At 39.6% G+C, this 23,756-nt stretch overlaps 1 protein-coding gene and 1 pseudogene across 1 annotated transcript in view; one reads left to right on the plus strand and one right to left on the minus strand.

The window, feature by feature from the left end:
• The window catches only part of LOC126100411 (Meckel syndrome type 1 protein), a 121,109-nt gene extending 103,124 nt beyond the window's left edge, over positions 1–17,985 (minus strand). The window contains exon 1 of the mRNA XM_049911005.1: positions 17,802–17,985. Coding sequence (XP_049766962.1) covers positions 17,802–17,896 — 95 coding nt within the window. The 5' untranslated portion in view covers positions 17,897–17,985. The remainder of the gene's footprint in view (positions 1–17,801) is intronic.
• A 5,145-nt stretch (positions 17,986–23,130) lies between these two features.
• On the plus strand, positions 23,131–23,248 carry LOC126102173 (5S ribosomal RNA; annotated as a pseudogene).
• The last annotated feature ends 508 nt before the right edge of the window (positions 23,249–23,756 follow it).

Raw genomic sequence — 23,756 nt, forward strand, 5'->3', positions numbered from 1 at the left:
ATAACCACTGTGTGATATTAATGCGTATGTAAAAAAATTTTCATGCATAACGATCAACACCCTGAGACAAAAGAAAGAGGATATTCTTGAGAAAAGAAACAAAAGGAATTGAAACAGCAAAACATGTATAACAAAATGGTAAGGCTTAAAGTGCAAGAGCCCTGGAAAAATTTGTGCAAAATATCAAGGCCAAATGCAGGCATCCTCGGTAAAAGCAGTAACCAGTGCTAAGAGTGTAGTGAGTGCTTTTATGTGTTTTATTTTGGAAGAGATGTATGTACATTTGTGTTAGTGTTTGAAATTCTAGCTGTGTCAAATTAAATCCACGATGGGTAAAGAAGTTCAGGCAAAGACACCTGTATCTAACGAGAATCATTTGCTTGATAATGAAGTAGAAAACAATGTACAGAATGGAAACTAATCCCATGCCATCGCATCGGAAAACATACCTTCCAAAGTGGGGGAGGGGGGTGGGGGGAGGGGGAATCTAGTCCATAACTTAACTAGTGAGATGCAAAATTTACAAATAGCTCACACTAGCCTTATAGATGAGGTTCACAACTTGACATGTTGTGTCAAAAATGTAGTGCTTGGGGCACATCAAAAGACAGACACCCAAGCACTAAAGGTCGAAAAAGAGCTTGATGAGTGGCTATCTGTAAAGGATCAAGAAATCTCATCAGAGATCGAAGTAAAAAAAATCAGCTGTTGAAAAAGCAACAGCGGATTTGAGCGCAAAAACCGATGGCAGCGCTGCCACAATTCAAGCAGAATTAGTTCAGATAGAGTCACGTGTACCAGCGGAGTTACCCGTTTGGCAAAAAGATGTCGCGCTGAGACTAACCGAACTGGAAAAGCAAGCTGACAGTCGAGGACTGGTATCCAGCAGTCTGGTTCCTGGCTTGGAAATGAGCAATAACATAAACAATGCACAGAGCGCTTACTCGCATGCACCAGTGGTTGACAACAGCAATTTACAGTGTGGAATGCCTTACTGAGATATAAGGATGGAAATGGATAGTGGTAATTCACTGTACCATAAAGAGGACAATGTTATTAAACATAGGCAGTTTCAACAATGAAAAGCGTACCATACACCCCATGGTGTTCATTAAAAGTTTCTGTAATGTTTTTCCACGTACACTGTAAAAACAAAATACAGCAGGAAAACCAAACCATGTGGTAAGAAGCCATAATCATAAAAAACCCACTCATGATGCTGCAACTGTAGTGAAACATGTCTGGGACAAAAAACAAAACTGTGTTTTGCTAAATGTGGACCCACCCAAAAACACATGGAAACAGAAAAACATCATAAGGTCACTAAACAATACAAAATCAGGAGGCTATGATGCATTGTCTATCAACATACTGAAAAGATGCATACACAACATATATGATGCCATGGCCACAGCAGTAAACGATGTACAGTGGGACTTCGATTTTACATTCTCTGATTTCAAATTTTTTACGATTCTACACAATAATTCACAGCACCTGTGAAAAACCCGTAAGATCAATACCACAAATTCCCCGGTTTTATATTTTTTCCTAGTAAGGTTTATCTCGATTCTAAGTTCTTACTCGATATCTCGCTTGACTTCATCCTGTTTTCTTCCTATTGCCATTTGATGTGGCTGAACGAGTTATAAGTGGTCAAAAGGAAGATGGTTTGCACCGTGGGTGGTGGTGAAGTTAAAGGAATATTTTAGGCTGCTGTGGAGAGGGGAGACATGAGAGAGGAGATGTTGATTTAATCCACAATTGGTGTTGCCAACACAACTTGCAACATTTAGCTTCACCTCACAATTATGATACAACTACTGCTAGGTTGCAGTGGTAATGGAAAAACACGACAGTCAACGAGAAGTGTTCTGGACTGCAATGGTGACAAAGTTTGTCATTAAGCAGATGTCCACATTTATGCATTTGGTTTAACCACTTAGCTGCTATGATGTTTTTGGTTTAAATCAACATGTTCACCAGTTTTTGCTGTTTTCTGGGTGAGCACAGTGGATGATCTCTTAAAAACGCATGTTTTGAATGTATAATTTGTGGTCATAGCATGACGGAAAATAGCCCGATTATATGGTACCTAGACACCAATAAAAATTTTGACAAGTTTTTAATTGCTGTGATTTTTTTATGAAATTAATTATCACAAATTGTATTGTATTGTACATTTAATTTCCTTCACTTAGATAGATTTTATAAAAAATATTGGACAGGATTGCGATTTTTAACCCTATATGCCAATTACATGTGTTTTTGCTCATATTTTTGGGTTTTTAACATTTTCCTCGATTCTGCATTTTCCTCAATTTTGCATTTTTTAAGTCTAGACCACACAAAACATTTTCACTGTATTTGCATCAGGTTGTTTCCCAGATAGTCTAAAGATAGCACAAGTAATCTCAATTCACAAAAGGATGATAAATCCAAAACTGAAAACTACTGCCCCATCTCAATCCAACCAACATTTTCTAAGGCAGCTGAGTATGTTATTTACAGACTAATGACATTCCTAAGTCAATACAATTTAATATTAGAAAACCAGAATGGCTTCATTAAAAACAAGTCAACTTCAGTAGTTGCAGCACAATTACTGACAAAATGATAACTGTCATAGAGAACAAGGAGTATGTTACTGGAATGTTCATTCATCTAGAAAAAGCCTTTCATTGTATCAACATGACCATATTACATTACAAGCTGTGGAAGCCGGGTATCAAAGGAACAGGCTATGAGTTAATAAAATCATATATGGGCAGTAGAAAACAATTTGTCTTGCTTAAAACAAACAGTGAGTCTTTCAAATCCAAAATTACTGTAATGGAGTGCCTCAAGGTTCTACCTTGAGACCCCTTCTTTTCTTGATTTATGTTAATGATATGCAGTATTGTTCTCCTACTTGTAAAAAATTACTGTATGCAGATGGTACATCAACTGTGTGCAAACACAAAGCCTATGACAATCTGGATATGCCGTCCAACAGTGTAGCCAATGAAATAGTCAAGTACTTCAATGTAACCCATCTAAATGTAATCGCTTCAAAGACAGAAATATTGAAATTTAACACAAATAGAATTTGGTGTCAAATTATCCACAGGAAATGACATTGTAAAAAAGGAAAAATGAATAAAATTCTTGGGAATCACAATCCAGGACAACCTCAAATGAGCCATGCATATAGATTCCTTAACCTGTAAGCTGTCAAGGAATATATTTGCCATAAACACGATAAGCAAATATTATAAGGATATGTGTGTACTAAAAACTGCTTATCACGTACTAGTCTCATCAAATTTAAACTATGCTGCAGAAATATTGGGTGCAACAACTCAAGCCAACCTAAGCACATTATTAACACTTCAGAAAAAAGCTATCAGAATTATTTGTGGTACCAGACCTTGAGAATCATGTCAGAACCTGTTCTCAAAATTAGGTGTGCTTACCACTGTAGGTGTATATATATTAAAAGTTATATTGCCAAGGGATCACCAATTTAGTACTGGAGGGCAGCGTAAAGGGTAACAATTGTAGAGGGAGACCAAGAGATGAATACACTAAGCAGATTCAGAAGGATGTAGGCTGCAGTAGGTACTGGGAGATGAAGAAGCTTGCACAGGATAGAGTAGCATGGAGAGCTGCATCAAACCAGTCTCAGGACTGAAGACCACCAACACAACAACAACAACAACAACAACAACAACATATTGCCTGTGAAAACAATAAATCCAAATTTCAACTGTGGCATGCACCAGCATGATACAAGACAAAAATTCAGATATCATGTAAATAGCCACAGAACAGCTTTACATGAAAAAAATTCACTCCATGCTGGACTGAATCTAGCCAATCCCCTACCAAAAAGTTTTACAGTCCTTCCTATTAACACATTAAAAGACCAGCTAAAAGGAATTCTAGTTGAAAACCCTTTTTATTCTCTAGATGAGTACTTTATCTTTGTGAAAAGTGCTTTGTAAGAGTGTCAATCTTATAATTGTAAGTAACTCACAATTTATCTCATGTTGATAACAACAATGTTTGTAACATTGTTATTTGTATATTTGTAAAATGCGTCGACATGTAAAATTTACTAAACAAACAAATATTTAGTGTGTTGGCACATTCACAAGAATAATCTGTAAGATGTCCTGAAACTATATTATTTCTAAGAATTGTATTTAATTATTCAGTGTTGGATAAATATTATTAATAAATATTATTAAGAAACAAAAATGAATTTTTACTGACAGGCACTTCATTATTGAAAAATGTTGATGTTCTAGGATGCAAAATTTATATACCACCTGGAATTGAAATACAGCAGTTAAACAAGCATTTTAAAAATATGAAAAACTCAAAACAGAATACTGCAGAAAACAAACTTAAACACAATTATAATAGAGATCTAATACACACCGAGATAAATTCGATAAATTGGCAGTGGAGAAGAAGAAATCCAATGAGACAAGAAACTTGATTCTTGTGTTTAAGGGGGCTATGGGCCCTTTAAGATGAACTTCCAGTTTGTAAGTTAGAAAATTATAATTTATTAAACTGTTACTGCAGAAGAATTCACAAGAAGGTTGATGTAGCAACCTATGTGGGCAGATCAATCAATTGCTCAATTGGTAACTTAGAGTAGATTATTTGTGTGAAGAACTGAATTTTGAAGCTACTGGTGTAGTAATTAGCAGTATAAAACTAATAGTGTAAGCTAATCGTACAGGTCTCCCAGTGATGTTATTAATGTACCCTTAGAAAAATTGGATATCCTTCTATGTGCACTCACTGAGAACAGATTTGCGAACTATGACATCATAGTAATTGGTGATCTTAATTGTGAGTTTGACATGTCAACTGATGAGCGCAGTGTTAGTGATTCGAAAAACCTATAACAAAAGATCAATCTACATTGTGTTGATTACAAACCCATTACTGAACTAGAAGACTTAGACAATATATCTGTTAATTTTAAATGTTCCAAGATCAATGTGATGTAACAATGTTTGTCTTTTCTGATCACAAATCGGTGTCCTTAATATTTGCTAATAGGATCAGCTCAGTACAGCCGATAGATACACATAAAACAGAACCGAAAATTTACGTTCCTAGCTTTCGGAACAAATGTTCCTTCATCGGGGAGGAGAGAGGCTCTCCTCCCCGATGAAGGAACATTTGTTCCGAAAGCTAGGAACGTAAATTTTCGGTTCTGTTTTATGTGTGTCTATCGGCTGTACTGAGCTGAGGTAAGTACTGGCCAGCCCCTCTATCTATTTGTTACTATTTGTTTCACATCTTTATATGAGATTTTCCATTAATCATTTATGGTACCTTGGTCAACTCAAAAGTGGTGATCACTAGGCCAATGAGCAAATGAAAAATTGACAAGTTCAGAAAACCCCTTGCAGATATAGATTGGTTTTGTCAGAGAAATAGGGGAAATAATTGTCTATGACATAATGAGACAGCTAAGATGATTTTTGAATGTTTTTTAACTCATTTCTACTAATATTTAATGATAGGAGATATAAAGTAACAGGCAGAGACTTTAAAAAAAAAGGTGTCAAAAAAGAAAAATCCTTGGTACACTAAAACACTATCCAATATGAAAGATTGTGTAATGATGCTATAAGACATATACAATAAAGTCTGAAAACACAATAAAGTCTGAAAATGCAAAATCTTTGTCTATAAGATTGGGAAAAGACCATAAAAAAATCAGTTACTGAAGCAAAAAAAGTCACACACTGGCCTTTGCATTGTGAGTTCTAACAATAAATTAAGAGCTGCTTTGAATATCATAAACACTGTTGCTAAAGACTCACATAAGGTCAAAATCACTATCTCTCCACAAGAGTTTAATGATTATTTCACTAAATGTGAGCAGAAAGTAAACAGTAGCATGATTAAACCCGACACACAGTTCCACTCATTAGTCCGATATGGGATCTTTTTCTGGGGATACTAACTCACAGTGTAAAGGTTTTTAGAATGCAAAAAAGAGCTCTAAGAATAATTTGTGGCCTTAAGAAGATGGAGTCCTGTAAATCCCATTTTACAGAGCTTGGTGTTCTAAATGTTCCAAGTTTATTCATTTATGAAACTATCTTGTTCACTAGGAACTACCTCCCGAAAACAGGCAAACTGCTACAGGACAAAAGTGTACACAACTATAGTACCAGAGGGAAATCAAATATACATCAAAAATATCACAGAACAACCACCTATCAGAGGATCATAACTAACATTGGTGTAATACTACACAATAAGACGCCAGAGGAAATAAAAAATGCTACTCATCCAATATTTAAAGCTAAACTCAAGGCATTTCTAATAAAGCACTGTTTCTATTCTGTCAGAGAATTTCTGAATAAGTAAAAAAATTAATTGTAATAGGTACCTACTTTTAATTTGCCTACTATTCTGCTAATACTATGTATTATTATTGTAACTTATCTTTGACCTGTCCAATATCAATCGTACAATTTGTACTGTATGATAAAACTGAGCAAAAAATTAAAAAAAGAAATAAAAAAAAAAAGAAAAAAAAAAGAAAAGATCGTATCAAATCAAATCAAATCAAATCAGAATATCAGAACTCTTAGAAATTAATTATCATGGACCACCTACAACAATATTCTAACTGTTCAAACAAATATCGGGCTTGCAGCCAGTCATCGTTCAATACTTCTCACGATATTTCAACTGGGCACCTGCCAGTCATCTTCAGGTGAGCCGTCGCAGACTGGCAAAAACGTCCTCCCTTCTGTAATATATAGCGTACTGTAACCATTCTGCGCATGCGTCAAAACTTGATAGTTGAACCACACTTCAAAATCCTCCATAAAAAGGTTGGCCACCAAAGGAGACAGGGGACTACCCATGAAGAGAGAGCACTTGAATCAGCTGCCCTGAAGCCAACAGCTTTGTGGCGGTATGTGGATGACACTTTCATAGTGTGGCCTCATGGAGAAGATAAATTAATGGAGTTTCTACATCACCTCAACTCCATTCATAGCAACATCCGGTTCACCATGGATATAGAGAAAGATGGTTGTTTGCCTTTCTTGGATGTCCTGGTTCAAAGGAAGAATGATGGTTATCTAGGGCATTTTGTTTACCGGAAACCCACTCATACTGATCTGTACCTGCAAGCATCAAGTTACCATCACCCATCGCAAACCATGAGTTTGCTTAGAACACTTGTTCATAGAGCTCATACTGTCTCAGATCTGGATAGCTTACCTCAAGAACTCGCCCATCTAAAGACAGTATTCAGCAAAAATGGGTATTCCATGCGGCAGATTGACAGGGCACTATAACAGTTAAAACTAAGGAGCAGGAAGTGAATAAAGAGGAGAACATGCCGGAACAATGTTTAGCTTTTCTTCCTTTCGTTGGCAACACTGTTTAAAATAGCAAGAATCCTCCGAAAATTTCAGGTAAAAGCGTTTTTCTGCCCACCATCGGAGATTGCGGACCTTGTGGGATCAGTTAAGGACAATGTGTTACTACGAAAGGCCAGAATTTACAAGATACCATGCCAATGTGGTATGGCTTACATAGGTCAAACCACACGCACCGTGAAAGAACGCTGCACTGAACATCAACGTTACACCCGCCTTTTGCAGCCAAGCAAGTCCGCTTTGCTGAACATTGTATTTATACTGGACATTCAATGGAGTATGAGAAAACAATGATTTTGTCCACAGCAACGTCTTTCTGGGACTCCATTATTAAAGAATCCGTAGAAATACTACTGGCGGAAAATCTGTTAAACCGTGACAGCGGCTACCAGCTGGACAGTGTAGGGAATCCCATCATCTCCACGATTTGCTCAAATCGAACACGACAGAGTGCGACGACGGCCGTGGCAAACAGCAACGCAGAGGGCGACTGAGCTCCGCTATTCCACCAGCGAGGGCGCTGCCGGCGGGCAGTTTGGTTCAACTATCAAGTTTTCAACGCATGCGCAGAATGGTTACAGTACGCTATATATTGCGGAACGGAGGACGTTTTTGCCAGTCTGCGACGGCTCACCTGAAGATGACTGGCAGGTGCCCAGTTGAAATATCGTGAGAAGTATTGAACGACGACCGGCTGCAAGCCTGAAATTTGTTTGAACAGTCAATTCGCCAGGAAAATTTTAAAATTCACAATATTCTAACTTTCTCTGAAGTTACACCTACTACTGTATTCAATTCATCAGACAGCACTGATATTTATGACATGTCTTGCAACTTGCTGAAGAAACTCATTGACTGTCATTTATCTGCCAACTCAATGCATAAATAAATGTATATCAGATGAATATTTTCCAGAGGAGTTGAAATTATCTAGGGTGGTTCCTCTGTATAAAAAGGGGTGAGAAAGACAACTCTCCTAGTTTCAGACCAATTTCAATAGCTCCTGTCCTAGCCAAAATACCACAATACACCATTTGCCATCAACTGTCTGCTCATTTTGAAAAACATCAAATATTTAATGTAGCCCAATATGGGTTTAGAAGAAAATTATCAACAATTGTTGCAATAAACTCTCTAATTTAATATGTTCTTAAAGTGTTTGCAAGGACAAGGGTTTTGATCACACCACTTTCTGTATCCTGAGTAAAGCATTTGACTGTGTAGACCATAAAACACTTTTACAGAAACTCCATTTCTACAGCATCAGTGAAAACAGCCTAAAACTATTAATGTCTTATCTCCAAAAGCATACGCAAATTGTGTGTATTGATGCAGAAAAGTCAACCGAGAAACAAACTGATGTGGGAGTTTCCCAAGGATATGTATTGGGACCATTTTTGCTTTTGGTAGTGATTAATTACCTACCCTCCTTCTTAAGATCCAATAAGGTGTTATTTGCAGATGACACTACCTTCCTAAATTATAAAAATGATCTGAATAAGCTAAAGGATTCTGCTGACAATACACTTGCCCAAGCATCATATTGGTTAGGGTCAAATGGGTTTCTCCTGAACGAGAACAAAACACAAAAAATTATATTTAGTGTAAAGGAATGAAAGCTCTTTTAATGGGCCTAATTATATAAAGTTCTTGGGGTATACTTAAATGACAGATTATCATTGGAGCAACACATTAAATACCACTATGTGATCACAAGTATCCAGAGACCTGGCTGAAAATGACTTGCAAGTTCGTGGCGCCCTCCATCGGTAACGCTGGAATTCAATGTGGTGTTGGCCCACCCTTAGCCTTTACGACAGCTTCCACTCTCACAGGCAGACATTTAATCAGTTGCTGGAAGGTTTCTTGGGGAATGGCAACCCATTCTTCATGGTGTGCTGCACTGAGGAGAGGTATCGATGTTGGTCAGTGAGGCCTGGCACAAAGTCAGCATTCCAAAACATCCCAAAGGTGTTCTATAGGATTCAGGTCAGGACTCCGTGCAAGCCAGTCCATTACAGGGGTGTTTCTTTCATGTAACCGCTCCGCCACAGGCCATACATTGTGAACAGTTGTTCGATTAAAACATCAATGTAGGCCTGTGCTGTGATAGTGCCATGCAAATCAACAAGGGGTGGAAGCCTCCTCCATGAAAAACACGACCACACCATAACACCACCACTTCCGAATTTTACTGGTGGCGCTACATACATTGGCAGATGACGTTCACTGGGCATTCATCACACCCACACCCTGCCATCGGATAGGCACATTGTGTACCATGATTCATCACTCCACACAACATTTTTCCACTGTTCAATCATCCAATGTTTACACTCTTTACACCATGCAAGGCGTTGTTTGGCATTTACTGGCGTGATGTGTGGCTTATGAGCAACCGCTCGACCATGAAATCCAAATTTTCTCACCTCCTGCCTAACTGTCATAGTACTTGCAGTGGATCCTGTTGCAGTTTGGAATTCCTGTGTGATGACCTGGATAGATGTCTGCCTATTACACATTACGACCCTCTCCAACTGTCGGCGGTCTCTGTACGAGGTTGGATGCATGTATGGAGCATAGCCTTGTACATATGTGAAATGTGGATGGTAAGCAGTAGAGACAAGAAGAGAATAGAATCTTTTGAAATATGGTGCTACAGAAGAATGCTGACCATTAGATGAGCAGACTAGGTAACGAAGAGGTACTGAATGGACTTCGGGAGAAAACTAACTTATGGCACAGATTGACTAAAAGAAGGGATTAGTTGATAGAACACATACTGAGACAACAAGGAATCAATCAATTGATAATGTGTAATGGGGGTTTGGGGGAGATAAAAATTGGAGAGGGAGACCAAGAGAAGAATACAGTACACAGGATCAAATGGATGTAGGTTGCATTAGTTATTTGGAGATGAAGAGACTTGCTCAGGACGGGGTAGTGTGTACAGCTGCAAAAATTCAGTCTCTGGGTACAGACTTCAACAACATGATATTTCATCAACAACAGGCAGCCTATACCTGTTTGGGTGCAAGAACATTAATCAAGAACAAAAGTTCATTAATAAGAGAGAAAATCAAGATAACAGCTGAAACATACTGAAAATAGTCCACAACAAACAAATTTATGTCTTGATCTTGTGAGAACTTACAAAGTCCCCCTTATGATGATATATTCTTTTAGAGATGATGAAGAAGGGAAAATTTTCCAGCTTGACAAATGAAGGAAAGAAAGTAGGAAAGGTGATTACAATTTAACATCATATAAATGACGTTGTCAAGAGACAGAGCAAAAGCTCAGATAGAGGAAAGATGGGGAATGAAAACAGCAGTGCCCTTTCAAAGGAATCATCTTGCTATTTCCTTAAGCAATTCTGAGAAACTATGGAAAACCTAAAACAAAGAACATCAGCATAAATTGTTACAGGGTGAATGTGTTACAAATAAAATAGAATCTCTGAATAGGTATGTTCTCAAAGAAACTGACCTGCAACCTTCTGAAAATCTATTTATAAAAATCACTTCCAGTGAAGAATCTGAGAACAAATATGTTGCTCATTTAGACTCTTTCCAACACATCATTTGTTAGTGCATCTGGAAGAATCATGGTAAAATAAACTGTTCTCTCTGTTGTGCACCGTACAATGATTGGTGCAGTATTGATGTAGATTTGGTCACACTTAGTGAATACCAGAAATCAGTGTTGACTACAGTAATAAGAACATATTAGTTGATAATTTTGCTACAGCATTAATGTATCATCTTAGATTCTTAAATGTGCTAACAAATATTTGGATACTTCAGAACTTACAAGAACAGAGAGCACTTTTTTACTTGCCCAATTTACACTGATACTTATGACAGTGCCCACTAGACTAAAAACAAGTCACTAACTTTTTAACAATTACGTAACCTCTCCAATAACTCCTAGAACAGTAGAAAACTTTGAAACCAAATATATACTCAAACTCAAATGTTAGTATTGTTAAATGTAAGTTTCGAGTCACTCATTCTGTACACAGAAATTAATAAAAATGTTTTAAAAAATTTTTGAGGTATTAAACGAAAATTGGATTAAAGCAAAGTGTGATATCATTGCAAATAACCAATTTGGCTTCCAACAAGGCAAAAAAACTGTAGATGTGATAAATGAGTTTATTGAAAAAATTACTTCATCATTAGACAGGAAAGTCAAAGCCTCAGGAATCTTCTGTGATCTTACAAAAGCACTCGACTCTATATTGAAGCCCTGCTGCTTTTCAAACTCAACAGGTATGGAATAAGGAATATTAATTTGAAATGGTTTGAATCATATCTTATGGAGAGGAAACAAAGGGTAATAATAACATCAAATGCAGCAGATTACTTCTCAGAGTGGAAAACTCACACACAAAGTGTTCCTCAAGGCTCAATCCTTGGACCAATTACAATCCTGTTCTATGTAAATGGCATTGCCTCTCAATATAAATAATCATATAACCTTCCAGAATGAGATTTTCACTCTGCAGCAGAGTGTGCTCTGATATGAAACTTCCTGGCAGATTAAAACTATGTGCCCGACCGAGACTCGAACTCGGGACCTTTGCCTTTGGCAGGCAAGTGCTCTACCATCTTAGCTACCGAAGCACGACTCACGCCCGGTACTCACAGCTTTACTTCTACCAGTATCTCGTCTCCTACCTTCCAAACTTTACAGAAGCTCTCCTGCGAACCTTGCAGCACTTGCCCGCGAAAGGCAAAGGTCCCGAGTTCAAGTCTCGGTCGGGCACACAGTTTTAATCTGCCAGGAAGTTTCAATAATATAACCTTGTGTGCGGATAATATTTCTGCCCTAATTGAAACTGAAAATCCTGACAATATACCAAAGAATGTCATGAATATGTTAAGTAACTTGCAAACATTTTTATTTATTTAATTTCATTTATTTCCGTGTTCCACAGATACTTGATGCAAGTGCATTGCTAGGATGTAGAACAGGTCACATTATTACATTAATAAACATATCTAAATGGTCATGTGGCTTACAAATTAAATCATACATCAACAGATACATGAGTTTCAAGTGTGTAAAAAAAAAAAAAAACAACACAGATTACAGTAGTGTGACATCTCTGACACAGAGCGCCCTATCTTTGACTCTTATTTCTTTGGACTGTTTTGTTCTAGCTTGCCCTCAGCGTGTAACTTTTTGTTCTGCCATGTTTGTTCATTTAGTCTCAGTGATTAATAAATGCATGTTCGATACTTCGTGTGTGTGTTATTACTGACCAATGTGATAACCACAGTGGAGACCCTGACACTGTCATCTCATCACGGATTATTTTGTGCTTGTTTCTGTCATTTACGAACTTCATATGCCAGCCCACTTTGTTTCCGCCACAATGGATCTACCAGTGTCTTTTGGTGCAAGTGTCATGTGCCCTATTAACTGTGCTTGTGACCGCAAGTGGTCAAGTGTACCTATTGCAAGTTTGGTTAAAAGTGAACAATTATTTATGCCCAGCCATGTCGGCGGCCACCTAACCTTAACCAGCTCACCATGGCCACTGTCTAGCATGGCAGCACGACAACGGCCACAACATGTACAGTGCACGCCGCCTAATGACATCATGGACAATTTTCCAGTTAAAGTCATGAAGACATTGTGGTTTATCCTTCATCTATGCCATTACCTTCGGGTCTGTTTGACATGCTGAAAAAGTTCCAGAACTGTGAATCGAACATTTCTATGCATGGGGTAGCAAATTCTTATATGCCTAGTGTCGCAGTAGCCCGCCCCCCCCCCCCCCCCCACACACACACACATCGTATCGGTGACGCCAGTTGCCACGACCGTGCCAATTTCTGCGACCATTGGACCATGGTTGCACCACGACCGCCTTCCGCCTGTTTTCAAAGCAGCGCCATCCGTTCCGGCTGCGCTGGTTCCCGGGTCTTTCTGCCCCGCTTATCTGCCTACCCGCTGTACTGGTTCCATGATACTTACGGGAACGCTGCCCGCAACTGCCGTTCACCTTGCGCGTACCCAAATGATTTCGGCGGGCACATTTAGGCACTACGTCCAACCACGTTCCTTCACGGCGCCTACTGTCCGATGCTGCATCTCTCGCTTCAGCAATGCGATGCCTCTATGCTACAGTCATGTCATTGGGCATTTGCTTTCTCATCGACACTGACAATAGCATTATCCTGGCCATGCACACTGACAACACACTTTCACCTACTACCTTCGCCTCGATCACTGCCAATCATTCTGCTATTGTGGTCCCTGACTCCAGCAATATGTTGCTTTGCCTGTAACTGGTCCACACCTTCCCTTGGACATTCCATGCTGCCAACATGGATGAACCTGCAATCGAGTTGGATTTTCATCATTACTATGTTTCACCAGACCTGCATGCCACCACGCTCTGCCACACGTCTGGCTCCACTGTTCTGTGCTCACCTGAGTTCAGCAAGAGTTCACTCTCTGCCTCCTTGGCTATGCTTACCACATGTGGATCCCTGCTCGAGCGCTTTACTGCACAGCTCTCTGACCTGTCGGACATGCAGTCACGAATTGATGAACTCCGCATCCAGAGTGCCACCTTTGTGCCCGTAATGCCTCTACCTCCACCGAGTTGTCACATGTACGTCATACAATGCAGAACTGCAACGAGACGACCCAACACGCGCCTCTTCTACGTCTTCTCACCAACCCACTCCTTGGCACTTGTCATATGATTCGCACCACCGATAGCCCTCCTGTACGCTACAAGGCCAGGCACCTGAACGCTTCCAAACTTCTGCGTGCCATGGAGATCATTCAGCGTCTGTTTGCTTTGGGCATCCTCCGCCTCTCCGATAGCAACTGGTCTTCACCCATTCACCTTGTTCCTAAAAAGGATGGCACCTTACACAAGTGTGGAGCTACAGGTCCCTTAATGCCCACACCATAATCGAATACTATCTCATTCCTCATATGCAGGATTTCATGCAATTACTACATGGTTCTAATTTTTTCTCTGAATGCTTTAGATTGTTCCCAAGGGGAACCATCAGATCCTTATGCATCCACCGGATATTCCTAAGATGGCCATCATCACACCCTTCACCTATTTTAATACGGTTACATGCCTAATGGATTGAAAAATGCTGCGCAGATGTGCCAGCAGTTTATTGATTCCATTTTGCTCCCTCTGCCATTTGCTTACACTTACTTAGATGATACATCTATCTTTTCCTCCTCCATCGAGGAGCATTAAGTTCATGTCAAAGCGGTTTGTTTGGCCCTTGCTGCCATGATAAATCTCAACTGTTTGCCACATCAGTGACTTCCTAGGCCATACCATCTCTGCTGATGGCCTCTGACTAACTCATGTCAAAACCATACTTGATCTCCCTCTTCCCAAGGATTATGCTCAGCTCCATCATTTTCTGTGTATGGCTAATTTTTATCGCCATCATATTCCTCAGGCTACCTCCATCCAAATGGCCCTCACTGACACCCTCTCCGGCAAGAACACCACCGGTAAATGGAAGTTGGAGTGGACCAAACCCATGCTCAATGCATTTGGTAACCTTAAAACCGCCCTCACCAAGGCTGTCACACTCACCCACATGATCCTGAGGCCTGTCTCTCGATCACTACTGATGCCAGTGACTCAGCTGTGGGCGCAGTTTCAAAACAGCACACCGCTGATTCCATCCAACCACTCTGCTTCTTTTCCAAGACACTAAGAGCCAGTGTTATTACCAACCAACCATATGTGATAACCACAGTAGTAATAATGATTACATAACCAAAGTATAAATCTTACATCCTAATACAATAAAGGGAAACATTCCACGTGGGAAAAATATATCTAAAAACAAAGATGATGAGACTTACCAAACAAAAGCGCTGGCAGCTCGATAGACACACAAACAAACACAAACATACACACAAAATTCAAGCTTTCACAACAAATGGTTGCTTCGTCAGGAAAGAGGGAAGGAGAGGGAAAGACGAAAGGATGTGGGTTTTAGGGGAGAGGGTAAGGAGTCATTCCAATCCCGGGAGCGGAAAGACTTACCTTAGGGGGAAAAAAGGACAGGTATACTCTCGCACACACACACATATCCATCCGCATATACACAGACACAAGCAGACATGCCTTTGCAAATGTCCGCTTGTGTCTGTGTATGTGTGGATGGATATGTGTGTGTGTGCGCGCGAGTGTATACCTGTCCTTTTTTCCCCCTAAGGTAAGTCTTTCCACTCCCGGGATTGGAATGACTCCTTACCCTCTCCCCTAAAACCCACATCCTTTCGTCTTTCCCTCTCCTTCCCTCTTTCCTGACGAAGCAACCGTTTGTTGCGAAAGCTTGAATTTTGTGTGCATGTTTGTGTTTGTTTGTTTGTTTGTGTGTCCATCGACCTGCCAGCGCTTTTGTTTGGTAAGTCTCATCATCTTTGTTTTTAGATATATTACATCCTAATACAATTGATACGCCAGAGCTACATAATCAGTTCTTATATAAATGCTTAAAATTAAATAAATTGTACTAATTGTATGCATTGCCACAAAATTCCTGTAAAGAATAAAAATAACTATTCAAAAGATAGAGTTTCAGCTGTTTTTTTGGATTTAGTCATTCCCCAAATGACTGATTTAACATAAAATGTAAGTTAATTGTATATTTTTATGCTTGAATAATGTACTCCTTTCTGTATCATGTTAAGATTTTTTATATCTTTGTGAAGATCATGTTTACTTTTGTTTGCTCATGACTGGTTACCCCAAACTATGATGCCATATGTCATAAGTGAATGGAAATATCCTAGGTATGCAGCTTTGTTTCCAAGTCACAAACAGATAAAACTGAGCAAATGGCGAATGCTGCTGAATTCAGTCTTTTTACATGGGTTGTTGATGCGAACTGACCTGTTTATATTGTTGTTTATGTGTAATCCAAGGTATTTGGGAGACTCAATTCCCAGCATTTCGTTCTCACCACATTTTATTTCAATTTTTCCTGTTTGTTTTTTAAATTGTTTTATTTATTTGCTGTCTGAAACTGTATGAATTGAGTTTTGTTCACATTGAGTGACAGGTCATTTGAAGTGAACCAATCTAGAGCTTTGAATACAGTGGTCACAGTGTTCTCTATACTGCAATTGGGTGTTCAGACAATCATAATGGTTGTGTCATCAGCAAACAAGGTGAAGTGCGCCTTTTATGCCATATAGCATAACAGATCATTGACGAAGGTGAGGGAGAGTAAGGGACCCAGCACCACACCCTGTGGCACACTGCATTTTATTGTGTCCCAATCAGAGCAGGTTGGTGTCATTGCAGAATTGTTCAATGCTACTAACTGACCCCTCTTTCAACATATCTTTGAGGTGATTCTCTTCCTATGCAGCACAACTGACCTATTTAAAAAAAAAAATGAACACTCATACAACACAACAAAAAAAACTTTACACTCACATCACATCACTTAAAATTGTGTGCTCAGACTCCTCAGTACACAGCTTTGACAAATTTAATAAATAAGTAAATTCTTCACAAAATAATACAGTAAGTGTGACAAAATTTCAAATAAGTGAATTGTAACCTTGACATAGCTCCTGTACACCAGACATAAGTTCTGAAATTTTGTACGTTACAAGACAAATAAAACACATTTCACATTAATGAACGTAATTAAATGAGAGACTTCATCAAATATACACTCAACTCTCGTAGTGGGGCAGCTTTGCAGCATTAAATGTCTAAAATATATTAAATGTTTTCAGCTTAAGTATGACATATTAGAGGTTATATGTAGGTCAGTATTTACAAAAATTTTGTGTGTGTTCTCATTTCACTGTAATGATTTTGTTATGCTTTATTGTACTTTGACAGTTTGTAACATGTACATGGAAGGGCATTAGGGTTTTTATAAGCAGTATGTATGATTTCTATATACCTACAAGGTTTTGCAAGTTATTGAGGCTTTCAGGATCATTGTAGTTTATAACCACTGTGAAATATCACGATCCTGCAATAGGTACCAGTAATTCATATTCAGAGCTTGAGATCTAGCTCAATTACTGTGATTACTTGGGTTTATACGCACATTGTGAATAGGCCTACGTGTCAATTCACATGTATCACTTCGGCGAAAATCCAACAAAAATTTGCAGGCTGCTTATAAATTGATGACACTGTCATTAAACTTGTTATACTAGCTTTACAGAAGAATGTGGCCAAAATAATTTTCCGTGGTTGCACGGCCTAACAATGACGGTGATACTTTTCTCTTGTCTATTTGCAGCTGTATTAGTTTTAAAGAAATATTGTTGTCTATTAACTCCGTAAATTGAATAATATTCCAAACACGTTTTTCTTACAAAGCTAGCTAAATTATAACTCACTTTATTTTCAAGTTTTTAATGGAATCTTTACACCTGTAGACACGAGGTGTAAAATCATTTTCACCAGCGTACGTCGTAACACTGTTTAACTTCATCACGCGCGTACGATTATTGCCACGGTCAAAACAAGCTTTCTCGTTGCCTTGGTAACTAAAAATGTATTACCAACCTACACATCGGCCGAGGGAAACGTCCATAGGTACAGGAAATAACACAGTTAAACGTTCTGCTTACGAGTATATACGTCCCGGTAATAAACAAACACTTGCATTTAGCACCAAAAATGTATGTCGGGTGCTGTCGTGAAAACATGTCGTGAAAAGTTCGCTATAGCACCACATTTTCATCGTGTGATTATGGCAGCATTTCAGCGCCTTTTTCAAATTAGTCTTTCCCAGTCCCACAGTCGTCGCTGTATGCGTTTATGTATAAGTGCGTTTAGCCGTATCAGGTAAATAAACAACAACGTAGCCAAAGGATACTCATCTGCCTTGCGTTTTGACATAAATTATGTACTGCTGCGCATTTATATTTTTATTTTACGTTATGATAAATGCTATTTAAACAGTAAGTGATTTAGATACTATTGTACATCATTTCCAGTTCAGGGTTATGAAAGTAAGAATTAGAATGGGAACAAAATCTGCATCGGTCTTACAAAATTAAAGAATGTCAATATGCTAGTGGTGGTGGTGGTGGTGGTGGTCGTAGTGGTAGTAGATGCTGCTGCTGTTAAATTATTGTTATCATCATCATCGATTTTTTTACATTGTTATATATGAAATTAATAGTATATTCCGTGGTTTTAACCTTGCTTGTACGTCAATGACTATATTTTAATGTTATTAGGTTATGGGCTTAATTTCAGGTTAAATGAATGGTACTTGTGGTGCATTTTTCCCACAAAGTTTCAGATCATTACGTGGGAAAAATATATCTAAAAACAAAGATGATGTGACTTACCAAAAAAAGCGCTGGCAGGTCGATAGACACACAAACAAACACAAACATACACACAAAATTCTAGCTTTCGCAACCAACGGTTGCCTCGTCAGGAAAGAGGGAAGTAGAGGAAAAGACGAAAGGATTTGGGTTTTAAGGGAGAGGGTAAGGAGTCATTCCAATCCTGGGAGCAGAAAGACTTACCTTAGGGGGAAAAAAGGACAGGTATACACACACACACACACACACAAACAAACACACACACACACACACACACACACACACACACATATATACAGGCACAAGCAGACATCTGTAAAGGCAAACTGTAAATCTGTAAACCCAAACTCTTTGCCTTTACAGATGTCTGCTTGTGCCTGTATATGTGTGTGTGTGTGTGTGTGTGTGTGTGTGTGTGTGTGTGTGTGTGTGTGTGTGTATATACCTGTCCTTTTTTCCCCCTAAGGTAAGTCTTTCTGCTCCCAGGATTGGAATGACTCCTTACCCTCTCCCTTAAAACCCAAATCCTTTCGTCTTTCCCTCTCCTTCCCTCTTTCCTGACGAGGCAACCGTTGGTTGCGAAAGCTAGAGTTTTGTGTGTATGTTTGTGTGTCTATCGACCTGCCAGCGCTTTTGTTTGGTAAGTCTCATCATCTTTCTTTATATATATATATATATATATATATATATATATATATATATATATATATATATAGAGGGAAACATTCCACGTGCGTAAAATATATCTAAAAAGAAAGACGATAAGACTTACCAAACAAAAGCGCTGGCAGGTCGATAGACACACAAACAAACACAAACATACACACAAAATTCAAGCTTTCGCAACAAACGGTTGCTTCATCAGGAAAGAGGGAAGGAGAGGGAAAGACAAAATGATGTGGGTTTTAAGGGAGAGGGTAAGGAGTCATTCCAATCCCGGGAGCGGAAAGACTTACCTTAGAGGGGAAAAAAGGACAGGTATACACTCGCGCGCGCGCACACACACACATATCCATCTGCACATACACAGACACAAACAGACATTTGTAAAGGCAGAGATTCGAACGACTCCACCCCCCCCCCCCCCCCCCCCCCCGCCCGCGACGAAGCAATCGTCTGCTGCGAAAGCCCGAATCCCGCGTGCATGCCCGTGTGCCCATTGACCCGCCGCCAGTGCCTCCGTTTGTCTCATCATCTTTGTTTTTAGATATATTTTTCCACGTGGAATGTTTCCCTGTATATATATATATATATATATATATATATATATATATATATATATATATATATATATATATATATATATATACACACCGTTTCTAGTTCACAAACAGTTCCTTTCAGCTATTAAACAACCTTTTTGGCTAGTTTTAATAACTTTTGCTTTATTTCCATTTCTGTTTTTCTCATATCACCGATTATTTTTAGCCGCTTCCCACACGTTTTAATGTCATTATTTCTTCATCAGACAATTGTTAGCCTCATTTCCATAATCTGCCACCACCAAACCACTCCTTTTAATACATCCTCACGTAGTTTTTTCGAAATTTTCCCGAATTTCTCCACCCTTTAACGTGTTTTGGCGGCAACACAACCACCTAACCTTTATGCACATCGTTATCTACCTACACAAGTTCACCACAGGATCAACATAGCCCATCTCTAACCAACACTTTTTCACTTTTTTTCACACCAGATCTCCATTTGCTTTCTAGTTCACCTTTATCTCTCCTCATATATTTTTATATTTATTTTCATTTTCATTTCAGCCTCATGTTACACTTTCCACCTTCTAGTACCATGTCACCCTCACAACACCTCCACAACGACCCCATTAAGTTTTATTTACATTCCCTCCGCAAACATGCCTTCGCCCTAGCCAGATTACACTCCCATATTTTATTTTCTCAGGCTTGTCTGACATTTGACATTACCCCCAAAGGCCTCACACTTAAAGTTCCCATCTCTGGCTGCAACCCTTCTTTCCATAAGTCCCTATACCAGTTCCAAACTGAACAATCCATTGCCCTCACCCACCTAATCCTTCACCTACACATCCACTCAGCCAATCAACACACCCGTCAACTCCTATCCTTAATAAAAGTCCTCAATCTTTCCTCTCCCACATCCACACCGGCTGTTCAGAGCATCCTCCTACAGGCCAACCGCAAATTAGAACAGCATGCCACCCTCCACCTTAAAAAACTATCCAATCTGGTTTCCCACCTCCAGAAAGGAAACTCACTCACCCTTCACAACCTTCCCAGCAAACCTCAACCCCCTCTCATTGCACACAAACCCAGTCTCTCCCATCTACTCAATCTCCCACTTCCAGCTCCACTCCCTCCAAAACCTCAAAATTCCAATCAACACAATCTGGAACCACAACACCCCAGTTCAGTAGTTAACCTTTCCTCCAAACCTCTCTCCCAATCCGAAACCTCTGTCCTATCCAAAGGCCTCACCTTCAGCCCCACTCCCAGATTTAACCAAACAGCCCTCGTCAAAGATTTACTGTCCTACACCCGTACTCTCTGCTGGAAATATCACTTTGCCATGAAGAAAAATGATCCTAATCCTACTCCTAATGATCCAACTCAGCAAGGCACTACCCAAATGGAACCCTGCCTGGAACAGTTCCGTCCTCCGTCACAGCGGGACCCACCTCCTCTTCCTCAAAATCACCCTCTCCTAACCTTCCAGGAATTTCTGACTTCCAGCCTTGCCTCTCAATCCTTCTTAAAAAACCTTAATCCTACTCCCAACATCACCACTGCTGAAGCCCAGGCTATCCGTGATCTGAAGGCTGACCGATCCATCGTCATTCTTCCGGCGGACAAGGGTTCCACAACTGTGGTACATGATCGTCGGGAGTATGTGGCTGAGGGACTGCGTCACCTTTCAGACAACACTACTTACAAAGTTTGCCAAGGTAATCCCATTCCTGATGTCCAGGCGGAGCTTCAAGGAATCCTCAGAACCTTAGGCCCCCTACAAAACCTCTCACCTGACTCCATCAACCTCCTGACCCCAACAACCCAAAAAAATCATTCTGAGGCAGGTTGTATAGGTGATGTTCATATGGTCATCATGAGCCATTAAAAATTTCTTTGGTTTCCTTCTTTCAACAAAATAAACTAGCTGGATAAAAATTCAGATTTAACATGATGTTAATTCTGTGGATTTGGGTGTTGCAAGTCTGTAAGCAGCCATCATTCTTCTCTCAGTCACAGCATTTGTAGACTAGAAAACAAATGAGTCCTTGAAATTTCCTCCTTACCTCTAGCTAAGCTACACACAAACTGTGAAAATGTTTTTCGACCATTCACACGCATGTATATAGTGCAAAGCGCTGTTGAGTGCACGGTAGAGGGGACATCTCATCGTACCAGTTATTATGGGTTTTTTCCCATAAAGTTCATGTATGGAATATGGAAAGAATGACTGTTCAAATACTTTTGTGCATGCTGTAATGAATCTAATCTTGTCCCCCCAATGGGTGCGATACATTTGGATTGTAGTATATTCCTAGAGTGTAAACTTAATCAGGATAATTTTGTTTATCTTCAAGAGTCAGCATCTCCGTGACACACACCCATGAATCAAACAAACCTGGGACCATTGGTGCTGCTCTTCTCTGTGTACATTCAATATCCCCTATTAGTCCTAGCTGACATGGATCTCACACTCTTAAACAATATTTCAGGATGAGCCACATGAGTAATTTATAAGGCATCTCTTTTGTAGACTGATTGCATTTCTCCAGTATTCCACAAATAAACCAAGTCTACCACCTCTGTTGCGTCCGACTGAGCCTATGTGATAATTCCATTTCATATTATTGCAGTGTTACATCCCGACATTTGTATGAGGTGACCATTTCCAAATGTGACTCATCTCCCCATATTCTACAACATGCCCTTCTACATCTACATCTGTATTCTGTAAACCACTGTGAGGTGCATGGCAGAGGATATGTCCCATTGTACCGGTTACTTGGGTTTCTTCCTGTTCCATTCAGATATGGAGGACGGGAAGAATTATTGTTTGACTGCCTCTGTGCATGCAGTGATTATTCTTATCTTTCCTCTCAATTCCCTTGCGAGAATATTCCAAAGTAATCATTTAAAGCCAGTTCTTGAAACTTTGTTAACAGACTTTCTCAGGATAATTTACATCTATCTTCAATTCAGTTCCTTTGGTACCTCTGTAACACTCTCCCATGGATTAAACAAACCTGTGAGCATTTGGTTTGCCCTTCTCTGTGTACATTCAGTATCCCCCCCCCCCCCCCCCCATTAGTCCTATTTTGTACATGTCCCACACACTTGTGCCAAATTCTTGAAGTAGTCACACGAGTTATTTGTAAACAATCTCTATTGTAGATGGCAACGGCCTTGCAGCAGTGGATACACCAGTTCCCATCAGATCACTGAAGTTAAGCACTGTTGGGCATGGCCGGCACTTGGATGGGTGACCATCCGGGCCGCCATGCGCTGTTGCCATTTTTCGAGGTGCACTCAGCCCCTTGTGATGCCAACTGAGGAGCTACTCTGCCGAACAGTAGTGGCTCTGTTCAAAGAAAACCATCATACCGACCGGGAGTGCGGTGTGCTGACCACACACCCCTCCTATCTCAATCCTCAGCTGAGGATGACATGGTAGTCAGATGGTCCTGATGGGCCACTTGTGGCCTGAAGACAGAGTGCTTTTTTTTCCTAGTTGTAGATGGATTGCACTTCCCCAGTATTCTCCCAATAAAACAAAGTCTACCACCTGCTGTACCCACAACTGAACCTCTGTGATCATTCCATTTCATATCTCTACAGAATTTTACACCCAGGTATTTGTAGGAGTTGGCCAATTCCAACAGTGACTCATTGATATTACAGTCACATTTTGTGAAGTGCAAAATTTTACACTTCTGAACATTTAGAACAAGTCGCCCATCTCTGCAACACTTTGAAATCTTATCAAGATCTGACTGACTATTTATACAGCTTCTTTCAGATA

This window comes from Schistocerca cancellata, chromosome 9 (genome assembly GCF_023864275.1).
Source record: "Schistocerca cancellata isolate TAMUIC-IGC-003103 chromosome 9, iqSchCanc2.1, whole genome shotgun sequence".
NCBI lineage: Eukaryota > Metazoa > Arthropoda > Insecta > Orthoptera > Acrididae > Schistocerca > Schistocerca cancellata.